The sequence below is a fragment of the Haemaphysalis longicornis genome, unplaced genomic scaffold (genome assembly GCF_048455015.1).
Source record: "Haemaphysalis longicornis isolate Haplotype H1 unplaced genomic scaffold, Haemaphysalis longicornis Haplotype H1 scaffold_14, whole genome shotgun sequence".
In the NCBI taxonomy this organism is placed as follows: Eukaryota; Metazoa; Arthropoda; class Arachnida; order Ixodida; family Ixodidae; genus Haemaphysalis; species Haemaphysalis longicornis.
In genome coordinates, this window is record NW_027526245.1 from 52,462,264 (window position 1) to 52,489,908 (window position 27,645).

General features: G+C 46.9%; 1 protein-coding gene and 10 non-coding genes across 11 annotated transcripts; all 11 read right to left on the minus strand.

The window, feature by feature from the left end:
• Window positions 1-17,681: 17,681 nt before the first annotated feature.
• Trnat-cgu (transfer RNA threonine (anticodon CGU)) lies at window positions 17,682-17,753 on the minus strand. Its single transcript has one exon. It is a non-coding gene; the product is annotated as a tRNA-Thr (tRNA).
• A 1,643-nt stretch (window positions 17,754-19,396) lies between these two features.
• Trnat-cgu (transfer RNA threonine (anticodon CGU)) lies at window positions 19,397-19,468 on the minus strand. The gene has a single exon. It is a non-coding gene; the product is annotated as a tRNA-Thr (tRNA).
• A 3,698-nt stretch (window positions 19,469-23,166) lies between these two features.
• On the minus strand, window positions 23,167-24,132 carry LOC144164898 (uncharacterized). The gene has a single exon (XM_077695136.1). It carries the CDS (start codon window positions 24,130-24,132, stop codon window positions 23,167-23,169), a length of 966 nt encoding a protein of 321 aa, XP_077551262.1.
• Window positions 24,133-24,492: 360 nt separating this feature from the next.
• On the minus strand, window positions 24,493-24,564 carry Trnat-cgu (transfer RNA threonine (anticodon CGU)). Its single transcript has one exon. It is a non-coding gene; the product is annotated as a tRNA-Thr (tRNA).
• A 67-nt stretch (window positions 24,565-24,631) lies between these two features.
• Window positions 24,632-24,704, minus strand: Trnat-cgu (transfer RNA threonine (anticodon CGU)). Its single transcript has one exon. It is a non-coding gene; the product is annotated as a tRNA-Thr (tRNA).
• A 65-nt stretch (window positions 24,705-24,769) lies between these two features.
• Window positions 24,770-24,841, minus strand: Trnat-cgu (transfer RNA threonine (anticodon CGU)). The gene has a single exon. It is a non-coding gene; the product is annotated as a tRNA-Thr (tRNA).
• A 67-nt stretch (window positions 24,842-24,908) lies between these two features.
• Window positions 24,909-24,980, minus strand: Trnat-cgu (transfer RNA threonine (anticodon CGU)). Its single transcript has one exon. It is a non-coding gene; the product is annotated as a tRNA-Thr (tRNA).
• A 65-nt stretch (window positions 24,981-25,045) lies between these two features.
• Trnat-cgu (transfer RNA threonine (anticodon CGU)) lies at window positions 25,046-25,117 on the minus strand. Its single transcript has one exon. It is a non-coding gene; the product is annotated as a tRNA-Thr (tRNA).
• Window positions 25,118-25,184: 67 nt separating this feature from the next.
• Window positions 25,185-25,256, minus strand: Trnat-cgu (transfer RNA threonine (anticodon CGU)). Its single transcript has one exon. It is a non-coding gene; the product is annotated as a tRNA-Thr (tRNA).
• A 67-nt stretch (window positions 25,257-25,323) lies between these two features.
• Trnat-agu (transfer RNA threonine (anticodon AGU)) lies at window positions 25,324-25,395 on the minus strand. The gene has a single exon. It is a non-coding gene; the product is annotated as a tRNA-Thr (tRNA).
• Window positions 25,396-25,460: 65 nt separating this feature from the next.
• Trnat-cgu (transfer RNA threonine (anticodon CGU)) lies at window positions 25,461-25,532 on the minus strand. Its single transcript has one exon. It is a non-coding gene; the product is annotated as a tRNA-Thr (tRNA).
• Between the last annotated feature and the right edge of the window lie 2,113 nt (window positions 25,533-27,645).

Here is a 27,645-nt window from a genome sequence, read left to right on the forward strand (position 1 = left end):
GCTTTCTCGGCCTTTTTGTTTGTCTTTGCCTGCAATGAAAGGTGAAGACAGGATAACAAATGTCACTTGTTCTGCATCTCTTCCACCAAAAAGACTCGCCCATTTACAGCCACAAACATACTGCAGTGTCATTTGACACACAAATTTAAGTGTTGTTTTGAGATCAACTTTTGCACAAATATTGGTTCACTTCCAAAAAAAAGTCCCTAAAAGTGGGTGCTAATTTATTGCCATAGAGTTTAAGTGGGTGCTTATGTTCGATATGAACATTTACGATTAACATTACTATAGTGGCTAATAGAAACAAGGCCTTCACAGACAATTCACGATTTCAAAGCTCTAACGTGAGAAGTTACTTAAAGCCTTGTTTACTTAAATAAGGGTGGTGTGGCGATAATTGGAACACTTTAAAAATTTTTCCTAACAAACCGCCGCTCTGTTCGCACTCAAACTTCACACGAAGGTCGCATTTTGTGGTCTATTTTGTTTGACACCGAAACAACAACGGTACTTACCTGGTTTTACTGAAAATAATTAAGAACAATTTTCACCTGTGGGAATATGGCGGCTTATTTGGATGTGTGAGCAAGCGCAAGTTGATCTTGGAACGACGAAGCCACCTGGGGTATGCAGAGCAAAACCCACATTTCCGATTCCCAGTAGGAAGAAGCAAAATGGTGTAGCAGACGATAAGAAAATCTTTTTCGTCCCTAGTTTACGGTGATCACAAATTCTTGCATAACAGCTGATACCAATCATAACAAAATATGATCACGGTTCATTGTTGCCAAGAAACATTGGATTTGTTTCCTCACCTACTGTTAATTTTCTGATCGTCTGCTAGCATTACCAGGTGATTCGGCCCTGAGTTCTTGTTTTACTTGTGAAGTTTTGTGTGTGTGTTTGTATGTGCCTGTCTGTCTGTCATCGCGAAGCATTGAGATGCGAGCTTTTTGTGCGGAAGAAAAGGCAGCTGCGGTATGTTTCTTGGCAACGACAAAGTCGTACCATCGAGTACGCACCCTCTTCAAGAAAAGATTCAGCAAGCGACCCCCGACTTCGAGCTACCCTTCTGTGCTTCGGTGGAGGGACGCATTTGAAGCGAACGGATACTTGCAGCTTAAAGTGTGGAAAGAAAAAGGGTGCCGGCGTTCGGTACTTGCCGAGGCCATTGTAGGAGCGTTCGAAGCCAACCCGCGCTTATCGTGCAGGCCTGCGGGGCTAATGTTCGGGACGTCAGCGTCAACAGTCAGTCGTGCCTTGAAGGCAAAAAGCTTCAAGCCTTATAAGCTACAGGTCCACCAGTGACTGACGGACGACAACAAGGGGCGTCGTTTGAGCTTTAGTCACTTTGAACTCAGGCGAATCGCGACAAACCCTGGGCAGCTGCTGTTTCTTGTATTTAGCAACGAGGCAGCTATTCATTTGGACGGGTGTGTGAACCGCCAATGTACGCATTTTCGGGCGAAAATAAATCCAAATTTTGCGACCACACGAGCAATAAATTCCCCCGGCGTCATCGTCAGCGGCAGTTCGTTCAGGAAAATTTTTTAAAGTGTACCAATTATCGCACCACAACCCTGTATTTGGCTTGGGGACTATTTGACGCCAACACGAACTACGCAGAAAAATTCCTAGAAACTGTACTTCGTACACAGCGTTCGTAACCAACACAAGAGCAGTGCACAGGCCGCAATTTCTAGGCCCTGACCGAAAGAGACACGGCCCAGGCCCAGCCCGGGCACGAGAAATTTATAAAAATTGAGCCAGAGCCCGGCCCGACGAATTTCAAAATCTGAGCCCGAGCACGGCCCGAGCCCAACAAACTACTACAATATGAGCCCGAGCCCGCGGGAGTGTTGTTAAATATCATCCGTAGTCCGACAGGATATTAACATGAACTTGAAGAAGTTTGCTGTTAACCTAAAAAGCGTAAACACAAAGCAAATACGACTACTTTGGATTTAAATTTCCTTGGACCGAACTTTGTACAACTTATCCTCACTTAGAAGCTGTATTTTCGGTAGCCGTGTAACTTCATTTGCCAGTCCTCGAAATCAAGGCACACCCGAAGATACCTTAAATGATTCTGAGTAAGTGGTTTTTTTTTTATTATTATTGCAAATCTTCAATAGATATTGCACCTTTCGTTCTTCCATTCCTTGCTGAAATTTGATCAGACGATGTGTCCGGTTTCACCATTTGATTTTTGTCTTTCCCTCTAGTTACGTAGGCAGCATGATTTTATCTGCACTTCTGTTCTTTCTTGCCTTTAGACATGGCTCTAAAAAAATCTTTGCGCGAAAAAATCATGGGCTCTGCTTAGAAAATTGGTTCTTAAAACTCTGCACACACTGCGAAATCCAGGTCACGTTTGTTCTGTTTGTTTTAGTTTGAAAAGGAGAGAGAAAATACAATCATGTCGTAGTCTGTGGCTGGAGTGCCCTCGTTTTCTGGCCCGCTCTCTCCCACTAAGCTGATGGGACCCAGACGTTTCTTTTATTGATGTGAAGGCTTTCTAAGTGCAATCGTCTTTTTATCGTATCATTTAACGGCGCCGTAGTGAATTAGCACTTTCTTTTTTTGTTTTCACTTTACCTAAAATATCAACAAAAAAACCTTCTCTTGCCAACAATTTAGAATTTGCGGCACAGGATAGCCGGGCATCAGGAACTGCCCGAGCCGGATCGGACCGGCACGGCCCGACAAAATGCGTGCTACCCGGCCCGCGGGCCGTACCGGGCTTTCGGGCCGGCCCGGGCCTGTGCACTGCACTAACCAGCACTATCCTGTGTAAAGGTGAAAATTGTGCGAGCTTTTTTACGAACCTTTTTTTTTCGGAATCGGTGCGATCTCCGAGGTAGCAGGCCTCGTCGGCGCCTTGCGACGACTTCGCTGCCACGAACTCATTTCTTCCTTACTTCCTGCGATTAGTGTCGGGTTTAAAAATGTTAAAGCACGCTCAGATCAGATAATATTACGCACAATTTATGGGTAAGTACACTTACCGGTCATATGAATGATGGTCGCTTCGTAATAGCCACCCCGTGTCTCGCTGTCCCCGGACCAAAACACTTCATATAGAGTGTCCCTTTCGTAATCATCGACATCCTGAGGAAAAAATCCGCGCACGTCTTTGTGTTCTACTACTTCTCTTTTCCCCTCCAGAACGTATTGCACGAGAACATACATTTTTAACACTACGATGCTCGTGCAATACAATGAAAGAAACGGCTGCGCAACGCTGCCATGAACGCTGCCTCTAGTGTGGGCTACGGCTGTGGATTCAGTCGGCCCGCTACAGATGTTGAAGCGCCGCAAAAATACTTCAAAACTGGGTAATTTTTGTTTTTTAATATAAACAAATATTAGTAATTGTTGACGAGTTTTGTGATTAAAATTTTACATTGTATTGCCTACTGATACCACCTTCCAAGTTTTGCACAGTTCTTCAAATCGTGTAATCTTACTTCATTTTCTATCAGCAAAACAGCATCCTGTAGATTAACTGTTTTTTGCGTCTTTTTTATTGAAAAGTACCATCCTTTTTATTGATAAAACGGTATCAGTAATTTTGTTGAAAGTATATTTTTAGTTTTGTATAGCCCGCTGAGCCCGCCACATTAGCAGCGGTGACAAGCAAAACTATCGCGTGACCCATGTAATGCCGGGGCCTGGCAGGGTCTAGTAAATCCTCCCTGTTCTGTGGTCTAGTTCACTGTACAGGTTACAGGCGAGTTGCTGTATCCCCACCCTTGTTTTTGTGGTTTAGTGCTATTGCGTTGTTTTGTTTCGTTAATTAAGGTGTTACAATGAGTACACCGGCCGGAAAGCGGTATCGCCGATACCTCGAGCCCGGAGAAGCGAGAGATGTTCCGGAGGCAACGTTGCGTTATCAGCGTGCGAAACGCTCTCGCGAACTTGATCGTGTCGAACCACGGAGTGTCGAACAGTGTGGAAGTGGCGTCCAGCTGTCGTCCGATGAAAGTGAAGAAGGTCAGGACTTGCCTCACAGTGATCTCGTGGAGGAGCCAGATGAAGGTTCGATTGGCGAACAGAATGCGTCCGAGGACAGCGACACGGATGACTACGACAGCGAAGGGGTCAGCGACTCCGAACACGTGGACGACTTCTTTGACTGCACAGATTCTGCTGACGACTCGACACCTTTTGATTGTGGCGACGAAGACATTAAGCACTTTTTTGAGAAGTGTGCCCATGAAGTGCTTCCAAATTCAGCCATCAACAAGGCGCAGGCCATATTGTTGGTATTGACGTACGTCGTGTTCGCTGGCTTAACTTGGACGCAGGTGGATGCCTTGTTGAAGCTCATCAACACGCTCTGCGGTGCCGAAGTCGTTCCAAGAAGCAAGTTTCTTTTTCGGAAGATGTGGCAGCGCCATAAGGACTCCCTGAGCGCCCACTTCTTCTGCGAGACATGCTTTAGTTATTTGGGCGCCAGGGACCAAAAAGACAGGGCACACTGCTTCTCCTGTGCAAGTTGCGAAGACTCTGGCCGGAAGTCAGTGAGCAGTCTGATCTCAAAGGGATGTTTTTTTCTTATTTTTGACATTGGGAAGCAAATTTACGATGTTGTTTCCGCGTCCGCTGAACTTTTATACGAACGCCTAAGAAGAGGAGCTAGCGTCCTTCACGGCGAGTACGGCGACATTTGCGACGGGCGGCTGCACAAGAGCATCAGGAAGAACGTCGGCGCTGCATGGAGCGACCTGACGTTAACTTTGAACACCGATGGTTCTCCAGTGTTCAGCAGCAGCAAGGCAAGTGACCATACAAGGCAAGTGACCAAGGCAAGTGACCAACTCGTTGACCATACAGCTGATGGTCAACGAGTTGGCGTTTAACGTGCGCTTTCAGAACGTGATTGTCGGAGCGCTGTGGTTTGCAAAGACTCACCCCCCTGCCCACCTGTTCGTGAAGGCATTCGTAACGGCGCTGAACAATATGGGACATATACTGAAGAAGTGCAGCTTGCTGGGCCAGTTGGTACATTTTGAAGGTGAAAAAACAAGCGAAATAGACTGATTCTCTGGTTGTTTCTGTTTTTCAATTAAATTTTCAGTTGCTAGTCCAGCGTGTGTGTTGTCTCGTCTCTTCTACGTCTTCCGTCTATTTCGCTGGTTTTTTCACCTTCAAAATGGGACATATAACTTGGCATTGTGGAGACGAGTGTGTGAAGTCGAGTGTTTATATCACCTGCTGCTGTGTCGACTCTCCAGCAAGAGCTAGCCTTCTCAACATGAACCATCACGGAGGCTATTTCAGCTGCCCATGGTGCCTGCAGGAGGGAGCCCCTGTAGATGGTGAGTTTGGGAAGTGAACTATATACAGAAGAAATACCAAAAAATACACGCGGACCGTGCAGGTTTTGTTATATGCTTTGCAGTATTGAGCAGCCAGATGTAGCAGGGCCGCACATGTGGTGCCCTTCAAGGCATTTGTGAATACAGCCTGCTGTTTATTTCACAGCTTGCTTCGCGAGGTAACGATGTTCACCACCCAATTGTTTGTCAATATCATGGGAGTGTTGACCTTGCAATTGATCAGCCACCCTATGACGGAGTGGCACAGCAAACACGGCAAATGTGTGGCCACAGCACTAGCTGTGGTGGCTGTCATCTGCTAGCCTTTTCCGGGTGTTAAGCACACCCCCAAATTGTTTCCTCTGCTTATCACACTCCTTTGGGTGCTCGCCGTTTTTGTTCATGAGAAGGCTCGTGCCAGTACTTCACACATCGCTAAAAACGCAAATTTCAAAATTTTCTTGTGGAATGCTTAGGCTTGTGCTATTCACCTGCCCTATTTGCACCGTTAGTGGCTGTTTGGCAGGCAGTGTGCAAGTTTTGTCATTTGTATTTTGTTGTTTTCACTTGCACAAAGAAAATAGAAACTTTTATTGGGAATGTAACCAACTTTATATTAAAGGAAATACGATGTTACCAGCATCTTTTAATACGTAAGCAAACTTCTACCATAGCATACTTGGGCTATTAATGGCACACATATTTCGCTTGTTCTTTGTAGACTAGCCAGTTCTGTAGTACACTGCAGTCTGTTTGAGCTGCAGATTTGGTGCTTGTGGTAAGTGCGTTAAGGGAAATTGACACGTAGCTGAAAGACCACTCATTGTTGGTTTTGTCGAAGCAGGGAGTAATACTGTTGTTGCTGCAGTGGTAGGTACCACAACAATTGTCTGTAATTTGAGCAAATGTGATGCTGGATTTTACATTAAATGCAATTACTGCTCTTAGTTGGACTTGCTCATGCAGCTTGAAATAAATGGCAGTGGATGGACACATTGGCGTGTGTATTAATACAATGTTTCTAACCCAGGAACGGTGCGGTACAAGACTGGAGGGAGTCCGGCAGCACCACGCACTCACAGGAATGTCCTGAAGGACATGTATGACGCCCACGGCAGCAATGAGATGGTTCGCGGTCTTAAAGGTCCATCACCGCTCATCCTTCTGAAAGGGTTCAACCTTGTTTGGTGCCTGCCACCAGATTACATGCATTGTGTTCTTGAGGGTGTGACACAGCAACTTACAGATATTTGGGTCGCTGTCAAAAAATATAAAGTTAAGAAGCATCTAAAAGAAGTGGAGATGCGCATGAAGCAGATAAAACCTCCGAATTCATTTTGTCGTCTCCCTCGTCCAGTCAAAGAGAGGAAGAACTGGAAAGCCACTGAGTGGCTTTATTGGCTCCTCTATTACTCACTCCCTTGCCTGAGCGGTATACTCGACGAAAGCGCCATTAATCATTTTGCATTGCTGTGTCAAGCACTTTTTCTTCTTATTCAGACCACTGTTACTGATGCTGACCTTCAAACAGCTGATCAGCTTTTGTCCTTATTTTTGAGTAGAGTGCGTACAGTTTATGATGACAGTGTTGCCACCTTCAATGTGCACCAGCTTGCACACCTCACAAAAAGTGTTGAAATGCTCGGGCCGTTGTGGGGGACGTCCACGTTTCCATTTGAAAATGGAAATGGAATGCTTGTTAAATTGGTTACAGCTGCACAAGGTGTCCCATTTCAAATTGCTGAAAGGGTGTTAATGAAGTCATGGTAAAGGACAGCTTCTAAGTTTGTGGAGCTTCCTTTACGTCTTGCCGATTTAAGGGATAGAATTATCGGCTCCCACAGTGTTCGAGAAACTGGCAGTGTGCGTCTTCTGGGAGCCCCGCTAAAGTCTGTGTCTTTAGAGCAAGCCGCAGTGCAGCTCTTCGCTGCTTGGTATGGCGAAGTGCCCTCCTTGGCGCACTATGCTCGCTTAGAAGTTAACGGCACTGAGATTCACAGCACGCGCTACAGCCGGGTTACAAAGACTTGCTCTACATGTGTCAGAATGAATGATGGGTTGTACTGCATGGTTACTGACATTTGTTCATTTTACTCAAATTGCCAGAAGATCATTCTTGTCTGCCAAGAATTAGTGACTTCACAATCGGAGTTTAGGAACGTTACATACATACAGAAATGCAAGCTTCCGCCTCCAGGTAGGAACATCTGCCTCTACTCTCCTGAGGATGTTTCTGCTCAGTGTGTTTTTGTCAATCTGGAGCATCAATCCTATGTTTGTGACATACCAAACAACTATAAAGTAGACTGAGAAATCAAGAATCACCAAACCTCATCATGCTTATGAGCCGGCATAATTGCAGCAAGTCTGCCAGTTCATTACAAACAATTTAAGCCTTTTCAGTATGGTTCTTTTATCCAATTTCTGGCCATTCCGGTCTGCAGCTATTTCGCCAGTTTCTGGCACCACAAATAAAAATGCAAAGAGCAAGAAAAACTCGCAGGATATTTATTTTTTCTTTTGCATTCTGTTTGCAACTTTTTTTACCATCATTTGAGCAGTGTGTAAAACTGCTTGAAGCATTCTCCTGGGTGCAGGCCAGGGTTTTAACTGACTTTTGTTTTGCGGTTGCTACGAACGGCACAGTTTTTGTTGCTTTGGCCTGGGAGCTTGTAGATGAAATGGCTTGTACCATCTAGCCTTTACTCGCACTCCATATGTGCAGACGGGCCCAGCTTTTTGACTCAAGCCCACCCACCAGCTGGTGGATAAGGTTGCGGCAGTACTGCAGGTTTCCCTGCTCTTTTTCGTCATGATTCTGCAGCTGTGTGCACCTCTAAATAACACTATTGACTAGGTAACCTCTAGATGCCAGAAAAGAAGCTTTCACCACCATTTCATTGTCTTTCGACAAAATGAGCAGCGCAAAGAGTAATTATCCACGTGGTGCTGTCTCCACTACAGTTATGGTCTTCGTCACTAACTTCTGTCGTCATTCACTTCTGTCGAATCACTGTCATCACGAACTGATGGAGGCGCGCAATTCTCTTCCTCACTGAAGTCGCATCACTTTCACTAAGAGCACCACTGTAGAGCGCACACGATGAGGAAGCAGCCATGCTTATCAGCAAACACTGCACATTTGAAAGGCGCTCTGGAATCCAGAAAGCCCACGCTGAACATTGGGCTGCACCCTTGTGTAAAAAAAACTTCAACAAAGTGCACTTTGTCCCACGAGACATGGCGCATCATGTATGCAAAGAATGAGGGAGCATTGCAGTTACAAAAAAATGTGAACTTTAAACTTGAACATTCATGTTGAAAATAGCCCGACGGTGGACCACTACGGTGGTTTTGCTTTCTCAGGCAGAGCCCAGCAATAGACCACAAAGGGTTAGAAACACCTGTCCGTGCCAAATTGAAATGTGATGGAGGAAAATGTTACATCCTACCTGACACTGCTATATCACCACGAAGAAACAGCTCCTATGTCGTTTACGTGTCTTCTTTGTTTCAAATTTGAACTGTTCACATTTAAGTTTCTCTAAAACTGTGCTGCTGAAGAAAGATTTGTCCTGGTATGGTACTCGAAGCCGAAACCATTGCCTGTCTAAGGAAGTCACTGTATCGACTAAGCCAACCAGAGGTTATCTGCTTGTAGTGCGAGAGCAAAATAATTCATAACGTATCCTCCTGTGCTCAAAGATAGAGGCATTGGTTTAGAAGATTGTTTGTCCAGGTACTCTTACGCATAAACGGTTTAGGTGTTTGTGAACCTGTCCAGTAGACGTCTGGACTATCCAGGAACGAAGGCCTTTCCTCTCAAGGAGTGTGAAAGGAATCAATCAAAGCCCTTTTCCATAGTTTGTAGCAAAAAAATTCTGTTGTAGCTGCGACTTTTTTTAAGTGTCTGATAATTTTGGATGGTGGCTGGAGCTATAGACAGCACTAGCAGCTGTAGTTTTGTCCTGAATTCACGACCAAATATCAGCTGGGCTAGGCTTTTCTCTGTAGATGGACAAATGGTCAAGTGGAGTTTGAAAAGGAATCTGGCCAAGTGAAGGGTATGTCTGTACCTTGTTTCCTCAGTGGCACCAGTTTAAGATCACATACGTCACACTTCACATGGCCATTAGTTGCCAGGTGGTATGCAGCACTTGTGACTATCTGGATTCCATTTCCCAAACAAAATGTGGGAATTTCAGCTGAAATGAATGCAGTATTGTCTGTCATCCGCTTCTCTGTAATGTCAAAACTAGTGAACAGTAGATAAAGCTCCATGATTGCCATTGCCAAAGTAGCATTTTAAACTCGCTGCATTTCTAAGCATTCCGTGTATGCGTCTATGACGACCAAGAACGTTCAACCCTTGACTGGTCCAGTAATCGAAATGTAGCATCTGCCAAGGGCACAGTGGGTGTTCCCATGAGGGCAAAGAAGCTCAGGTCTCTGAGACCCTTGGCACTCAATATATTCATCTGAAGTGACCTTAATTTCTCGGTCTATGGCAGGTAACCACACATAGCTGTGTGCCACTATTTTCATGGCTACTGCACCTCTGTCACTGGCATGGATGAGCTTCCCCAAAACAGGCAACCACAGTGTGTCAGCAGCTTTAGGGAAAAGTTGAAAGGTTTCCGCCGTTAGGTCAGGAATCTTGCTGTTTTAGATTTTATTGTAGACTCGAAGAAGGTCTACTTGGATCAATGAAATTATCTTTTTGACAGATATTGGTGGATTCTGGAGTGCTTTTTTCATGCATACATGTTATTTACAGTTTTCAAATGCTACTTTGAGTGGTGAGTTTCATTGTAGCCATGCTTGCTCTTGATTTCAGTATGTGATGCCTTTGTTTTAGTATTTGTTATGTAGTTTGTCACGCTGCTGTTTTATTTTTATTTTTGCTCAGGTGAACAGATGTATTGTATGTCATACGGCACTTGCATTGTATTCACAGTCTAAACTTTTTGCTTGTGTTTCTGCATGGAGTGATGAATTTATATTCTAGCCATGCTTGCTCTTGTGAGTATTTGATGTCATTTTTTTAGTTTGTTTGTGAAGCTGCTGTTGTCTGTTTCTTTACCTTGTCAATTGCTTTCTGTACATTTTTTTTCATGCTTTTATATGGAAACATTTCAAGCCACAACCTTAATGTCCAACTATCTTCTTGTGCTTTGTTATTTTTTGTGTGATATGTTTTTTTTTACCTGTTGCCCTATCAATTCATATGGGGTTGAGTGTACTTGTTATAGATGTCTGGATTTTTTAACAGTTAAAATGTGCAACTGGGAATGTGTTCACTATTTCATGTCGTTTTGCTCAGGTGGACAGATGTACTTTGTATATCATTGTGGTAAGGTGAACGGAAAGCGTGTAGGGCCAACCCCTAGGACGGTCAGATGGCTGGATCAGGCTGTGGGAAGAGGAGGAAGACGAGGAAGAAAGAGGGGACCGGGTAACCGAAACTGCTCGATCAGTGGTTCGGGCCGGCGTCTTGGATCTCCAGGCCGGCGAGAAGACACGGCGTACCTCTCGTCCTTCGTCCGGAGGAGCGCTCAAACAGCCCTGGTGCCCGGTTGCCTCGCGGCGTAGGCCCGAGGAACTCAACTTCTCAGCAGTCTCGGCCAGTCACCGACGCTGACATCCGAGCCGTGACTGGGGTTTGGTGAGACGCCGAGAGGACATTCTCCAGAGACTTGTGTTTTGCGTAACTGCCCGTCTGTGTGTGTTGGGTGCTGGGAACTATTCGCCAGTCTTTCATTTCGTGGTCTTGTCTTTGTGTTGGAAATACAATTGTGGCAACGTGCAACGGAGCGAGTCGTAGGTCTGGTGCGAGATACTAGTTGGACTCCTGATCATTACAAAAGTGGCGAGCCTGCCAGGATCCAGCTAGCATACTGACCGATACGACTTCCGTACCGTACAGAAAGACCACCATGGACCTCGAGAAGCTGACAGCGCTAGGCGTCCAGTACGGCCTATCTGGGCATGAGCTCCGCGAGTGGGTTGAGAAGGAACGCGCCAACCAGCGCGCTGAACGATTCGCTCAGCGGGAAGCAAACCGCGAGGAGGACGAACGACAGAAGGCCGTGGACGAACGACAGAAGGCCGCGGATGAACGGCAGAAGGCCGCGGATGAACGGCAGAAGGCCGCGGACGAAAGGCGCAAAGAGCTTCTGTTGCTTGAGCTCCGACTTCGGGAAACGCCGGCAACTGCAGAGACCCAGGAGAACGGCGTTGGACCGGTCGGCACGACACCCCCTGGGGCGGTGGTCAATCCCCAGAAGGTTCTCCCCATCTTTGAAGAGCGCCGTGATGACCTACATGCATATCTACAGCGCTTTGAGCGGGTAGCTACTGCACAAGAATGGCCACCAGAGAAATGGGCCACGGCCATCAGCATGTGCCTCTCTGGGGAAGCTTTGACCGTCATAGGCCGTCTTACAGCAGGAGAATCGCTGGATTACTCCGCAGTCAAAAAGGCTGTATTGCAGCGCTTCCGCTTCACTGCCCAAGGCTACCAGGAGAAGTTCAGGGGAGCGCAAGCCATGGACGGCGAGACTGGATGACAGCTGGCTGCCCGGCTCTCAGGATATTTTGACCATTGGATCGAGATGTCAGGTGTGCCGAAAACGTTCGAAGGACTCAGGGACCTTATCGTCTCCGAGAAGTTTCTTCGATGTTGCCACGCGAAGCTAATTGTGTTCCTGAAGGAGCGAGACTGCAAGACGCTGAGTTCTCTCGCGGACCATGCCGACCGCTTCCTGGAGGCCCACAATATTACTAACCTTGGGAATGGCAGTGAAGAGCCGCCCAGAGACGGAAGTCATGCTCAAAAGAAGTCGCTAAAAGGCTACTTATGCAACCGCACCGGCCACACTGCCCCTGACTGCCACGTCCCTTTTAGAAACCCGGCAAAATGCAACAGTTGCGGCAAGTCAGGGCACAGCGCTGAAGAGTGCAAAAACGAACCAACCGACCCGGAACATTTTGTCTCGTGCGCCTTCACACGGTTTTCTCAGGGTCATTCAAACCGGGTCTCCACTGCTTCCTCTAGGAACGCAGACGAAACATCAGACTTCTCTAGCCGAGGGGACTACAAGGCACCTCGATTTCTAGCAGACGGCCTACCCGTTGTTGAAGGGCGTGTATTCGGGAAAGCTGTACGCGTTCTAAGGGACACGGGCAGCAACACCGTTATTGTTCGGCGCAGCCTCATTCCCGACAAGAGGTTTTCCGGAAAAACAAAGGAAGTCTTCTTTCTGGACGGATCGGCGATGCAGTTACCAGAGGCGAAGATTCACGTTGACACGCCCTACTTCACAGGGGAAGTCAACGCCATTTGCATGGAAAACCCCACTTACGATCTCGTTCTTGGTAACGTGGCTGGAGTACGAGCAGCACTGAACCCAGATCCGTGCTGGGAGAGCACAAGCAGCCGGGACGAAAAACAGATTGAGCCTTTGAAAGGGGAAAGGCCACCAGCCGTTCCAGTGCTGATGTCTGCCATTGTCAAGGCGCGGAACAACAGCCGTTTTTCCAAGAAACTAGGAGTTATGAGCTCTCTTTCGAAGGACGAGATAGCTCAACAACAGAGCAGCGATCCTTCATTGAAATGGTGCCAGCGGAAAGTCGGCAAGCGAGTTTATTACCGCAAGGGCCACTACAGCAACTTCCTACAGGAAGACAATATTCTGTACCGGCAGTACCACCGAGTGATGGGTGAAACGTACAGCCAGATCCTTGTGCCTAAGCCGCTGCGAGAATCGGTCATTCGAAGCTCACACGAAGGTACCCCGGCCAGTCATCTCGGGGTACGGCAAACGCTTAACCGAGTGCTAAGAGAGTTTTACTGGCCTGGCGTCAACGTTGACGTGCGGCGGTTCGTCGCATCGTGTACCACCTGTCAGCGAACATACTCTCCAAAAGAATCACCGCAAGGAGGTGGCACAGGTGTCATGGAAACCGGCTGGACCCATAATCAACGAACCCTTTAAGACGTTTTTTGGTGGGACTGAGAATAGTTGTTATAACAACTTTCTTAAAAGGGGGGTAATTGTGGTAAGGTGAACGGAAAGCGTGTGGGGCCAACCCCTAGGACGGTCAGATGGCTGGATCAGGCTGTGGGAAGAGGAGGAAGACGAGGAAGAAAGAGGGGACCGGGTAACCGAAACTGCTCGATCAGTGGTTCGGGCCGGCGTCTTGGATCTCCAGGCCGGCGAGAAGACACGGCGTACCTCTCGTCCTTCGTCCGGAGGAGCGCTCAAACAGCCCTGGTGCCCGGTTGCCTCGCGGCGTAGGCCCGAGGAACTCCACTTCTCAGCAGTCTCGGCCAGTCACCGACGCTGACATCCGAGCCGGGACTGGGGTTTGGTGAGACGTCGAGAGGACATTCTCCAGAGACTTGTGTTTTGCGTAACTGCCCGTCTGTGTGTGTTGGGTGCTGGGAACTATTCGCCAGTCTTTCATTTCGTGGTCTTGTCTTTGTGTTGGAAATACAATTGTGGCAACGTGCAACGGAGCGAGTCGTAGGTCTGGTGCGAGATACTAGTTGGACTCCTGATCATTACAATCATACAGCATGACACAAAACATTTGTGTCTTACTTAATTACTTGTTTGGGTTCATAATCTCAAGCATTGTGTTCGGGTCTTAAGTCAGGGGTCTCAAACTCACATCAGTGAACGGGCCACAGTTCTGAAAATTTGTCCCGCAATGGCCGGGACAGCGGAGAAGGTTGAAATGAGTTGGGGGGATAACAAAATGTCAGCTAACGCTGCCATTTGAAAGAAATAAGTCCTGTCGCACATATTGGAAATTTGCTGGGTCATTTCTGAATAAAATTTGGCGTCAGGATTCCTTGGCTATGTACGAACAAGGCATGCACTCACGCATTCGATCTGAAAAAAAAAATGAACGAAGGCACTCATGAGTAGCCCAAGCCGCAATCGAAAGGTCTGCAGGCCGCGTGTTTGAGACCTCTGTCTTAAGTGTTCTTTACAGTGTGAAATAGTTTGTAAATAAGGCTTACTGTTGTAACCATGTGTACCGTTTGAATTTATAACTCTGGCATCTCGCAGTGGCCTTGGATCTAACTTCAAGTTGAAATACTTTTTTTTTTGACAGTGCGATTTTCAGTGTCGAGATTGGATGACGACTAATGCTGGACATTACACAGTTTCTTGCTAATAAATTTTTATGAAGACTGAAAGCAAGGTGCGGTGCTTGCTTCTGCTTTAAGATTAAGCTTGGTGTTCGTCTGTATGCATTTATTTGGCTCTGCAAACTACCTCGTCACTGTGAAAAATCTCTCATCAATGAGAATAAATGATTACATCATTTTTTGTATCACTTTGTGACCATTCACACGACACTAATGTCAGAACTTCAAGCAAGGGAATACAAAGGTAGCACTAGGGGCACCCTGCCGCACATCTTGGCAGAGTGTACAGAACTCAAGACCACCCCTCCTTCCCTTCCCCACAACACCCCCAATCCCCAACCCCTTGAGCGATGGGAGACCTTGTTGACCAACCCCGCCCTGCCGACTCAGCTCGCACTGACAGACAGGGGCCAGGAGCTGCTGGGAACATATGAGTCCCGTAACTAGGGAACCACCCCGTCTGGTGCCAGCGCGCACCACCGATTTCTTGGGCTCAGTAAAAGTTGATTCCTCCTCCTAGCAAAGTCATGTTGTTAGTGCTTTTGCAGAGTTGCGCTCCTGATGCCAGCACTCAATAAGAATGTGCATGCGTATGCTGTTTCCGCGATGTGTACTTCAGTTGTGATAGTCGAGCTGAAGTCCGAATAATGGAGTAATATTCACTTGCAAGAGCCTGGTGGCCATCAGTAATTGAAGATGGTGTGAATGTTATGTTCATTGGGAAGAGTAGCGTAAATACAACACATTTAGCTTTTAATGCACAACACCATGGCAATTCAGTCCAAGTGACAGAATGGGGTGTACATGCACACAGTATAAACTATAGGGTTCGTTTTCAGGTAAAGCCAGATCTTACCCAATTTTTACACCCCGAAGATGTTTCAGAAGAATCTGGTTAAACCCGATTTCTCCCCGTACACACCTTTTCAAAGTAGCGACCTGCACAAACGTGCGCTGACATTCTGCCGTTCTCAACCAGTACTTGCTGAAAGCAAGGCCTACAAACACAGCGTCTAAACTTATTGAGTGTTGGCATGATGCTACCTCTTACTGCCTAAGGCTATAAAATGCTGCATTGATATTGTTGTGCCTAGCTAATGGAAGCTGCGTTGTCGAGAGAACTTTATCCCAGTGGTGTCTGGAGAACTTTATTCTCCATTCGAGAACTTTATGAGAAAGTTCTCAAATGGAGACCAACATATGCTGTGTATATAAAGATAATTTATGTAAACAAAGCTGAGGAAAAAAATTGACTACCAGCTTTTCGTGAATGCATACGTTTCATTTCTTGGAAGTTATTAATTCTCCTTACTGTCATCATGATTCATTTTCAAACAAATTCCGAGTTTCAGAAAGCATTTTAGTCTTGATATGTTCCCTCAACTACCAGCTATTCTGTAACTACTTTCGCCATTCTAGCGTAACGGCAATGAAGAAGTCACTAAAATTGCCTGACCTGTTATTGCCGTAATTAAGCGTTCACGGCTTTCAATCTTTCACAAAATCTTTCATCACAACCCCATTTTAAAAGAACAGCTTTTCACACACCCCTCCTATATTTCGTCCCGCTTAAATAATGTTTTACAGTTAGAGTGCCATCTAGTCGAATTAATCTTTAACATATGACTCTCATTCCACGAACAAGCAGAGACTGGAACCACCTTCCCGCTGCCATCGCCTCCAAATTACGGACGTAAATAACTTCAAGGTCATAACCCACCAAGAAGTGCTTTAAATGTATTGTTCGCACATTTTTAGTTCTTTTTTTTTTGTTAAACCCCACTCCTTTCTGTAATGCTCTCGGGCCCATGAACGTAAATAATCTGGGCCTGCGTCTCTATAGAGACGCAAATGCGTCTCTATAATTGTTGCGACCTAGGTAGGCCAGACTGCGGACCGGTGACGATGAAGGGGATCCTAGTACGAAGGAGGAGCACCAGGCCTTTCGTCGTCCGGAGGAGGAGGAGGAGTGAAACTTTATTTTTGTTAAGAAGAAAAGAGAGCTAGGGCCTGCGGCCCTCCGCACAGGTGCAGTCCCTATTCCGGGACCCCATTGGCCAAGGCCGCCCCGATCGCGCCCGTCGAACTATAGAGCCAGCGTTCGGACAGCCGTTCTCTACCGTTGCCCAAAGACGACTCTCCCGTTCGTTTCCCTCTCCTCCGGAGGTCTCGAGTCGCGGGCACCGCCGCGGCCGCGGCCGGGCCGATCCTTCGGTCTCCTCTGAAGCCAGCGGGTTGTCCCCCCGATTCCGCCGGAGCGCACACGTGTTCCTATTAGCGACCGGACACCCAGTGGTCTAAATCACTTGCTTCTGGGGGCCTCCCAATTCTTTCCGACGCGACAGGGATGCGCAGGCGCGCGAGAGTTAATGGCCGCAGAGGTCCCCCCAGAGTACCGCACGCGCAACACCCTCCTCACATTGAAATAAAGGTTTGTTTTAGAAACAGTAATTTGCAAAATAAATATGTCCCCCTTTTTTTTCACCGCAGGAATTAAATAAAAAAACAGCTGTCCTCACGATAAAATTGTCTTGTTAACATTTGCCACTGCTGTCTTTTGTAAGTAGCGTGACATATTTTGTCATGGCAAACGGATATAGGGTTCTCTCGTCGCGACAGCCGGCTATGTCACTACAGCATTTTTGTCGTGGTACGGTTCTGTAGTAACGACAGACGTCACGACAGCATGATGCCGCTGTAGTGACTACAAGATTCTGTCGTCGCGACAGCCGGCTATGTTACTACAGCATTTTTGTCGTGGTTCTGTAGTAACAACAGACGTCACGACAGCATGATGCCGCTGTAGTGACTACAAGATTCTGTTGTCGCGACAGCCGGCTATGTCACTACAGCATTTTTGTCGTGGTTCTGTAGTAACGACAGACGTCACGACAGCTGGCTATGTCACGACAGCATGATGGCTGTCGTGACGACAGGGAGTTCTGTTGTGACTACAGGAATTTTTGTCGTCGAGAAAATTGACTCTGTCGTTACGACAGAAATGTGTGTCGTAACAACAGACGGCTTTGTCGTAATAACAGAACTTCTGTCGTCACTACAAAAAATTTTGTCGTACGACAGGAATTCTTGTTGGGTTTCTGTAGTATTCCTGTTGACATTTTCGACTGAGTACCACCTGCTCTGTTGCGTATTCCGCTCGTTTTATGCTTATTTTACAACAACAAAAAAATGAATGCCGCCAGTGAGGATTGAACTCACGGTCTCTGGTTTACGAGACTAGCGCTCTACCACTGAGCTATAGCGGCTTTTTTTTATTTATTTATTGCCTGTTCCAAAGTACACATATTCAATACAAACACTTCAGCCTATCTTTGGCTGATCATTGACATCAAAACTTTTTCAGACAAACAAGAGCATCAAGAATTTCCGTCCACTCAGGCGGCTCAGCCTGGGTCACAAAAATATCGCGAATATACGCAATGCTCTCAATGAAGTTTTCGCGCACAGGGCGAGCGTTCACATCTGCGTTGTTCACAGCTATCTTTGTCTTCCACAGGCTGTGCAGTCCCAGCAGCATAAACATGTCATAAGGTATGCCATTTTCATTTTCTATGGGAAGGTACCGTATACCATGTGGAGTTATAGGCAACTCCTTTTTAAGTGTCCTTTGTAAGACATCCCAGTGAAATATTGGATCCCAACATTCAATAAATGCATGCTCTATGGTTTCCGGTTTCCGGCACAGTCTACAATTTGTGGTCCACGGAACGAAGAACCCTTTTTCCTCCATCCATGTGCTTACTGTCAAAGTATTTGTGTGCAGTTTAAAGAAGAAGGACTTTACACAAGGCCTTACAGGCATCTTTTTAACTCTCTTAAGGACACCTTGGCCCGTATTGCCTTGGTATAACGACCTGTAAAGCGGCACAGGCATCAACGTATCTACAAGGTCTCTATACAACTTTTTCCGATTTACTGCACTCAGATACTCCATAGAAAAACGGACTGTTAGGAACCGGAAAGCCACGACAACCTTCCTGAGGTACCCTCTGACGGCCCGACCGCTCTCACCACCTGTCGATACTATAAATTCCGGGAGGTATCTTCGAAGACGCACCTGTATTATTGTGCGCAAAAAAAGGTCCGTCTGGTCTCGCAGAAACATAAAACGTGACACTAGTTGGCGAATGAACAAATGCGACAAGCCCAGGCCCCCACTCTTAACCGAACGAAACAAATTGGTTCGGCTGGTCCTCTCCCAGCTTGATGCCCATATAAACACTGCAAACGCCCTGTGCAGTTTTTGTACATTCACTCGTGTCATACACAGCACTTGAAGCACGTACCAGACTTTAGCGGTCAGAAAAAGGTTACATACTGTAGCCCGTGTGAACACTGATAAGCCTCGACCTTGCCAACCTCCCGTTTTTTCCTTTATCTTCTCTATTTCTTCCCCCCAGTATTGCGCAGTGTCTACGTAGTGTTCTAGGGGCACCCCTAAATACCGCCCAGGCAAGGCTGTCCACTGTGTATTAGCGAAAAGTTGCGGTGTGTAATCCCAGTTGCCGTGCCAAAACCCAGTACATTTTTCCCAGTTTATTTCACTTCCAGTTTGACGGCAAAATGAGTCTGCAATACTGACCACTTCTACAACGCTCTCTTTGTCAGTGCAGAAAACTGCGATATCATCCGCGTAGGCCAGAACCTTAACTTGAGCCTGCTCTAGTCGAAACCCGCTTATATTCTCATTTCTTATCAGTCTCAACAGGAAAGGCTCTAAGTACAGGGCAAAAAGCAAGGGGCTCAACGGACACCCTTGCCTTACCGAGGAGCGGACGTTTATGCCTTCGGTAAGGTTTTTATTCACTGAGCTATAGCGGCCACTACCACCTGCTTTGTTGCGTATTCCGCTCGTTTTATGCTTATTTTAAAACAAACAAAAAACGAATGCCGCCAGTGAGGATTGAACTCACGGCCTCTGGTTTACGAGACCAGCGCTCTACCACTGAGCTATAGCGGCCCTTTTTTTCTTTATTACCTTCTTGGCATTACAACAAAATACAGCCATTGAGTAAAATGAACCTCCTCCACTCGGAGGTCACACTTTGGTTAAAATCTTTTCAATGACACCAATTGATCCATTACGGGCAGCCAGTCTGGTGGCTCACTTTGTGCCTTGTATACTTCCCTGGTCAGAACAACACTTTCAATGAAATAGTCTCTTGCAGATCGACCGTCCACGTCAGCATGTCTATCAGCCATTCTTGGTTTCCATAAACTGTGAAGGCTCAACAACATCAGCATGTCATATGGGACTCCGCTTCCATCGCTTACTGGGAGAAAACGAATACCATATGGCGAGACCGGCAATTCTTTTTTCAATGTGCGTTGCAAGATGTCCCAATGAAACACCGCGTCAGAGCACTCCAGGAAGATATGTTCTATTGTTTCTGCCCTTGGGCATACCCTGCAGTTTACAGTTCCTGGAATGAACATACCCTTTTCCTGAAGCCAGGGTTTTACTGGTAATGTGCCACTGTGGAGTTGAAAAAAGAAAGTCTTGGTGGAAGCCCGGAGAGGCATTTTCTTTACCCTTTTCAGAACGTCTTGTCCTGGCTTTGACTGATACAAGGAACGATACAACGGCACAGGTAGGCACACCTCAATCAGGTCCTTGTACAGTTGCTTTTTAGTTATCACACTCAGATACTGCAAGGAAAAGCGAACCTTCAAAAACTGAAAAGCTGCTGCAACTTCCCGCAGATAACCGCGAGGACTCCGTCGACGAACATTGCTCGACGAAACAACAAAATCAGGCAGTGCATCACACAGCGTAACTTGCACAACAGTGCGCAAGAACAAATCATTTTGATCCCGCAAAAATATAAACTGGATATAATTTGTCTGAAAAACAAGTGCACGAGACCTAGACCCCCTCTATGAACCGACCGAAAGAGATTGGTACGGCTCATTCGCTCCCAATTTGACCCCCAAATAAAGGTCGCAAATACCCTGTGTATTTTTTGAATGTTCACTCTAGACATACAAAGTGCCTGCAGAACATACCATATTTTGGCAACCAGAAAAATGTTGCACACTGTGGACCGGGTGAAAACTGAAAAATCTCTACCACCCCATTTCCCGGTTTTCGTCTGTACTTGCTCGACTTCTTTCTTCCAGTATTCATTGGTGTCCCGGTAATGTTGAAGCGGCACACCCAAGTACTTTGTTGGGGTGACAGTCCAGCGTACGTTACCGCACAAAGCCGGTTGGTTGTCCCACTCCCCGTGCCAAAATCCTAGGCATTTGTCCAGATTGATTACACTACCCGTTAATTTGCAAAACCGGATCGCTTCGTGGAGAGCTTCACGAACACCCTCTTCACTTTCGCATAAGACGGCGATGTCATCAGCATAACATAGAATTTTGACTTCCGATGACATCAGCCGGAAAACATGAATTGCTCCATTACTTATTACTTTTCGACAGAAAGGCTCCAGGTAAATGGCAAACAACAACGGCGCTAAAGGACAACCTTGTTTGACCGAAGAACTTACACGGATCCTTTGCGTAAGGTTCTTATTCACGATGCTGTTCGTGTACGTCTCGTTGTAAACCATCTTTACACCTTCTAGGATGACTGAGCCTACATTCACATGATCAAGAATGGAGTACAGGATGTCATGCGCAACGCGATCGTATGCCTTCTCAAAATCGAGTTGCAGCATTGCAACTCTCCCTCCAAACATATCGCAATACTCTAAAATGCTTCTGGTCACATGAATGTTAGTTGTGATTGAACGCCCTTTAATCCCACATGTTTGGTGAGGCCCTACAATGTCTTTTATTACGCTCTGTAGGTGGCGCGCCAGCACCTTCATGAAAATCTTATAGTCCACGTTTGCAAGGCTTATCGGTCTATAAGCTGTTACACTCTCCAGCTTAATAGGATCGTCGCTTTTCGGTATTAGAGCTATGTGTGTTTGCCGGAAAGAAGGAGGGGCATGCTTTGACCGATACGCTTGTGTGATAACCCTGTGCAAGGCCTCTGCTACTTCTCGTTTAAAAGTTTTGTAGAAGGCTGCACCAATACCGTCGGGTCCCGGGGTCTTCCCCACGCTAAGTTCATCGATTACATTTTCTATCTCTGTTACTGTTATCGGTGCTTCGAGACTGACTTTGACTTCTTCCTCTAACTTTGGCATAAGTGCCAAGAAGTCACTGTCGTACCCTACCCCTGCAGGGCTTTTATGTCCCAATAGTTCGCTGTAGTATTCAAAAAAGGCCCGTTCTATTACTTTCACGTCGTCTGAGACGGCATTGCCATATCTAATTTGTTTTATTTCGTTTTTCGATGCATATCTTTTCTCGTCTCCCAGTGCACGCTTACTCGGTTTTTCACCGCACCACAAGTGCTCATTGCGCGCGCGTACGACTGCCCCTTTATAACTCTGCTCATCCATCGTCTCTAGTTGACCCTTCACGTCCTTTATTTGTTTTGCGAACGTTCCTCGTTGCGCGCTATCTACTGTTAACAAAAACTGGAGCTGAGCAATCAGTTCCCTTTCTTTTGCTCTTTCTTCTCTCCGTAAGGCGCATGCTCTTTCTATAGCAGTCGTTTTTATTTGTTGCTTGAACTGTTCCCACGTTTCGATATCGTTTTCATTGTCGGAAGTAAGCAGTGTTTCTACGCATTCTTTTGCATTATTAACAAAAAGTTCGTCATCAAGCAGTTTGGTGTTGAACTTCCAGAGATCCCAATTGAAGGGGGCTTTCGTCTTCTTTTTCCCTAGCGTGCATAAAACTAAGCTATGGTCACTGAACGATACTGGCTTCACTTCGTAGTTATTGCACGTCGAGATAAGCTTCATCGAAACGTATATTCTGTCTAACCGAGCATGGCTATCACGCTGAAAGTGCGTGAACTGCGGGCAGTTGCCGTCCGATAAAGCCTTTCCAACATCGTCTAACTGGTAATTATGTGTTATTTGGCTCAAAGTATTTGCACTGCGTTCTCGTACAGGTAAGTTTTTGTACCTATCTTCTGCATAACAGACGCAATTAAAATCCCCAAGCAGAATAATGTATCTGTCGGTGTTCATGTGTCCTTCGATCTGTTCAAAAAAGACTGCGCGCTCGTTATCTCTATTTGGCGCATAAACACAAACAATCCTCCATCGTGTTTCAAAACAGGAAAAATCACAAATGGCTAACCGACCCGTTTCACTCACGATGACATCCTCTTCCACAATTCCAAGGGAATTGCGTATGAAAATGGCACATCCTCCAGACGTGCCCACAGCATGACTAACTACCACATTATACCTCGAAGCAAAAGGTTGAACCATACGATCGGTTTGTTCTTGACTTTCTATCTTCGTTTCCTGTATACCTGCTATGTCAACATCATTTTCCAAAAACAACCGACTTACTTGATACTGCCGTCGTTTAGCCGAAAGGCCTCTCACATTCAGCGTGGCAATGCGAAGAGCTCTTTGTAAGTTTTGTGCCATTTACGATTAACGGTTACAATACCCCTTGCCAACCCATTCATAACATATTGTGACCAACTCACTGTCTCAGTGCAATCTATGTTGACAGGGCCCCAGGGAGTTTTTGTTTCCCGGCGAAAGCGTCTCTCGTTCCACAACACACTGGCACAAGTGAGATGGCACTTAACTTCGTCGTGTGACATCCAGCAGAATCCGGCCTTCGACGCTAGGTCGGCGGCATCATGCTTGGGGTGCGCTCCGGGGGTATGTTGGGCTTTGGCTTGAACGATGGCCGCCGCGATGGGGCCGCCTTGGGGGGCGGCTCCTCCCCGTTGGCCTCGCTGGCATTGTGTCCGTCCTTGGAGTTTGGTTCCTGTGTCCTCTTGACCGTGGCTGTACCCCCGTTGGATTTGTCCACCTCCATGCTATCCGCCGGTTTAACGGGAACCGAAACCGCAGTTTCGCTGGCTGCGGTAGGAATGACGTCGTCCAGTGGCTTATCTGCGCTCGTTCGCTGCTCCGGTGAAGCACCTTCAACTTTTTGTTCTGCGCTTTCGGCCTGGTTGGTGGGCGTGACCGTGGGCGTGACCACTACCGGCGTTGCCTCACCGGCAGCCCGGCTGTCTCCCGTTCCCGCCGTTTCCTCGGCGTCGGCTTCATCCATGATGTGATCGCTGATATCCTCGCGTAGGGTTGGGCCGGCAACGGTGGCGTAAGTCCTGACGCACTGGTTCTCTTCATAACCGAACCGACGGCACTGCGCGCAACGCGGGACCCGACATTCTCGTCGGATATGTCCAGTGCCACGACAGCGCAAACAAAGCGGCGCCCTCCCTGGCACCGCCACGAGCGCCAAGTCTGGCCCCACTCGCAGCTGGTGCGGTAGGTCGTCCACAGTGAGGCCCGCCTTGAGCTTCAGGGATATGGAGCGGGTGGTTGACAGTTTCTCGGAGCAGTTCTGAGCTCGCCACTTTTCCCTTGTTAGCTCCGTAACCTTCCCATAGGGAGCCAAAGCCGCACGCACCTCGTCGTCGGGGATGTTGTGCAGCACCCAGTGTAACTTCAGGCGGGTCTCCTGGTTGCACGGGTCTACCAAAAGGCAGCGATGATCCTTCACGGTGAACTCGCCAGCAGAGATGATCTTCTTCCTTCCTTCAGTGTCCTTGAAAGTTACTGCCCAAAGGTGGTTCATTTGGTAAGCCCCAAGGGCGAGAACGTCTTGGAAAAGTCCCAAATGAATGAGCGCGTCACGGAAATGTTCGACCCTATACGGCCTGGCTTTAACGTCGGCATGTAGAAATACGGTGTTCAAATCAGGCGTACCTGATGGCAGCGATGGCAAAAGAACCTGATAATCCTGGTTGGTATTTTCCGCTACCCTGTTACCGCGGCCCTGCTGGGTCGCAAATACCGCCCCTTTACCGGAGCTCGACATAACACGTCCGTCCGCTACGGTGGCCGGAAGTGGAATCCCTGAGCTATAGCGGCCCCTGCCATATACCTTGTTGCGTATTCCGCTCGTTTTATGCTTATTTTACAACAAAAAAATGATTGCCGCCAGGGAGGATTGAACTCACGGCCTCTGGTTTACGAGACCAGCGCTCTACCACCGAGCTATAGCGGCCCCTGCCACATACCTTGTTGCGTATTCCGCTCGTTTTATTCTTATTTTACGACCAAAAAAAAACGAATGCCGCCAGTGAGGATTGAACTCACGGTCTCTGGTTTACGAGACCAGCGCTCTACCACTGAGCTATAGCGGGCCCTGCCACATACCTTGTTGCGTATTCCGCTCGTTTTATGCTTATTTTACAACAAAAAAAAACGAATGCCGCCAGTGAGGATTGAACTCACGGCCTCTGGTTTACGAGACCAGCGCTCTACCACTGAGCTATAGCGGCCCCTGCCACATACCTTGTTGCGTATTCCGCTCGTTTTATGCTTATTTTACAACAAAAAAAAAATGATTGCCGCCAGTGAGGATTGAACTCACGGCCTCTGGTTTACGAGACCAGCGCTCTACCACTGAGCTATAGCGGCCCCTGCCACATACCTTGTTGCGTATTCCGCTCGTTTTATGCTTATTTTACAACAAAAAAAATGAATGCCGCCAGTAAGGATTGAACTCACGGCCTCTGGTTTACGAGACCAGCGCTCTACCACTGAGCTATAGCGGCCACTACCACCTGCTTTGTTGCGTATTCCGCTCGTTTTATGCTTATTTTAAAACAAACAAAAAACGAATGCCGCCAGTGAGGATTGAACTCACGGCCTCCGGTTTACGAGACCAGCGCTCTACCACTGAGCTATAGCGGCCCTGCCACATACATTGTTGCGTATTCCGCTCGTTTTATGCTTATTGTACAACAAAAAAAAAAACGAACGCCGCCAGTGAGGATTGAACTCACGGCCTCTGGTTTACTAGACCAGCACTCTACCACTCAGCTATAGCGGCCCCTGCCACATACCTTGTTGCGTATTCCGCTCGTTTTATGCTTATTTTACAACAAAAAAAACGAATTCCGGCAGTGAGGATTGAACTCACGGCCTCTGGTTTACGAGACCAGCGCTCTACCACTGAGCTATAGCGGCTTTTTTTTTCTTTCTTTATTGCCTGGTTTTGACAACACGCAAAACAACATTACAGATGATCACAATAAAACACTGAACTCATGAAAAGTGAGGCTGCCAGCCAATAAAGGGTTGGCATTGTCAATTAAAATAGCCTCAGCTTTGTCAGCTGCTCTATTTCTGGCAGCCAAACCGGCAATACCTCCTCAGACTTAATAATTTCAACAAAGCGACCAATACTCTCTTTAAAATACTGTCGGGCAAAACGTGCATCGACATCATTATACAGTTTTGCAGTGCGAGAGCGCCATATGCTATGGAGGCCCAGTACCATTACTAAATCATAAGGCACTCCAGCCTCATTGTCCACTGCAAGAAACCGTATACCGTGAGGGTTTAAGGGAAAATATTTTTGTAGTGTCCTTTGCAGCACACCCCATAAGTACACTCCCTCACAACAATGCAAAAACACGTGGTCTATTGTCTCTGGTAATTTACACCTAAAACAGTCTGTCCCCCATGGTACAAATAGCCCCCTCTGTTCCATATATGTTCGTACTAATAATGTACCTGCATGCAGCCTAAAGAAAAAGGACTTGACCCCTGGCTGAATTTGCATCCTTTTCACCCTCTTAAGAACGTCCTGGCCTGGGCCTCCAGAGTACATAGCTTTGTACATTGGCACAGGGAACACGGTATCCACAATATCATGATACAGATTTTTCCTTCTTACAGCACTAAAGTATTCTTTTGAAAAAGGTGCATTCAAAAAATTAACACTTCCAACGACTTCTTTGAAAAAACCAAAAATCCCTCCATGCATATACCCGGTGGTTACAACAAAGTCAGGGAGAAGCCTGCCCAGCCTCACCTGACACACTGTCCTCAGAAAGGGGTCGCTTACATCCCTTAAAAACAGAAATCTATTTACAAGCTGTCGCACAAATAGGTGCGCCAGTCCCAGTCCCCCATCTTTGATTCGCCTGAACAGGTTGGTGCGGCTGCACCTCTCCCAATTCGAGGCCCACACGAAAACAGCCATGACCCGTTGCAGCTTTTGCACATTTGTGCGCGAACAGTGGAGCACTTGCATCACGTACCACAGTTTACTAACAAAAAACAGATTGCACACTGTTGCCCTAGCAAAGGTTGATAAATAAGCCCCCCTCCACTTGTCTACCTTTGCTCGAGTCTCCTGTGTTTGTTCGTGCCAATACGGCTCACTGTCTTTATAACACTGTAGTGGGGCTCCAAGGTACTTTACGGGGGTTGTTAACCAGCTTACGTTGGCAAAAGTGTCAGGGGTTGATTGCCATTCTCCATGCCAGAACCCCAGGCACTTACCCCAATTTACAAGGCTTCCGGTGATTGTACTAAACTGTTTTGTTATCTCAACTACTTTAATAATACTTTCCTTGTTTTCACAGAATACCGCAATGTCGTCTGCATAAGCCAATACTTTTACTTCGGCCTCATGCAATCGGAATCCTCGAATTTCTACATCTTTGAGTATGCGCAAACACAATGTTTCAATATAAATGCAAAACAAAAGTGGGCTGAGGGGGCAGCCCTGGCGCACAGAGCGTTGCACGTTAATGGGCGCTCCCAATGCCTTGTTCACAACTAACCGCGTGGTGCAATTCCGGTACGCCAATGCTACCCCCTCTTTGATAACAGAACCGACGTTTATATAGTCTAAAATAGAAAACAATACATCGTGCGATACACAGTCAAAGGCCTTTTCAAGGTCTAGCTGAAGCACAGCGACTCCTAGGTGCATGGCATCGGAACACTCCAGCACACACCTTGCCTTGTGTATATTGGTGCAAATGGACCTTCCCCGTATGCCGCAAGTCTGATGAGGGCCAACAATTTTATGAATCACTCCCTGGAGCCTACTTGCTAGTATTTTCATAAATATTTTGTAGTCCACATTCGTAAGTGAAATGGGCCTATATGACGTAACCTGCTTAAGTTTTCCGACATCATCTGTTTTGGGGATTAACACCGTGTGAGCAGTTCCGTAAGAACGTGGCAGTGTTTTCAAATTAAATGATTCATTGAAAACAGCCACTAATACCGGCGATATTTCACTCTTAAATTCCTTGTAGAACGCCGCACTCAAACCATCCGG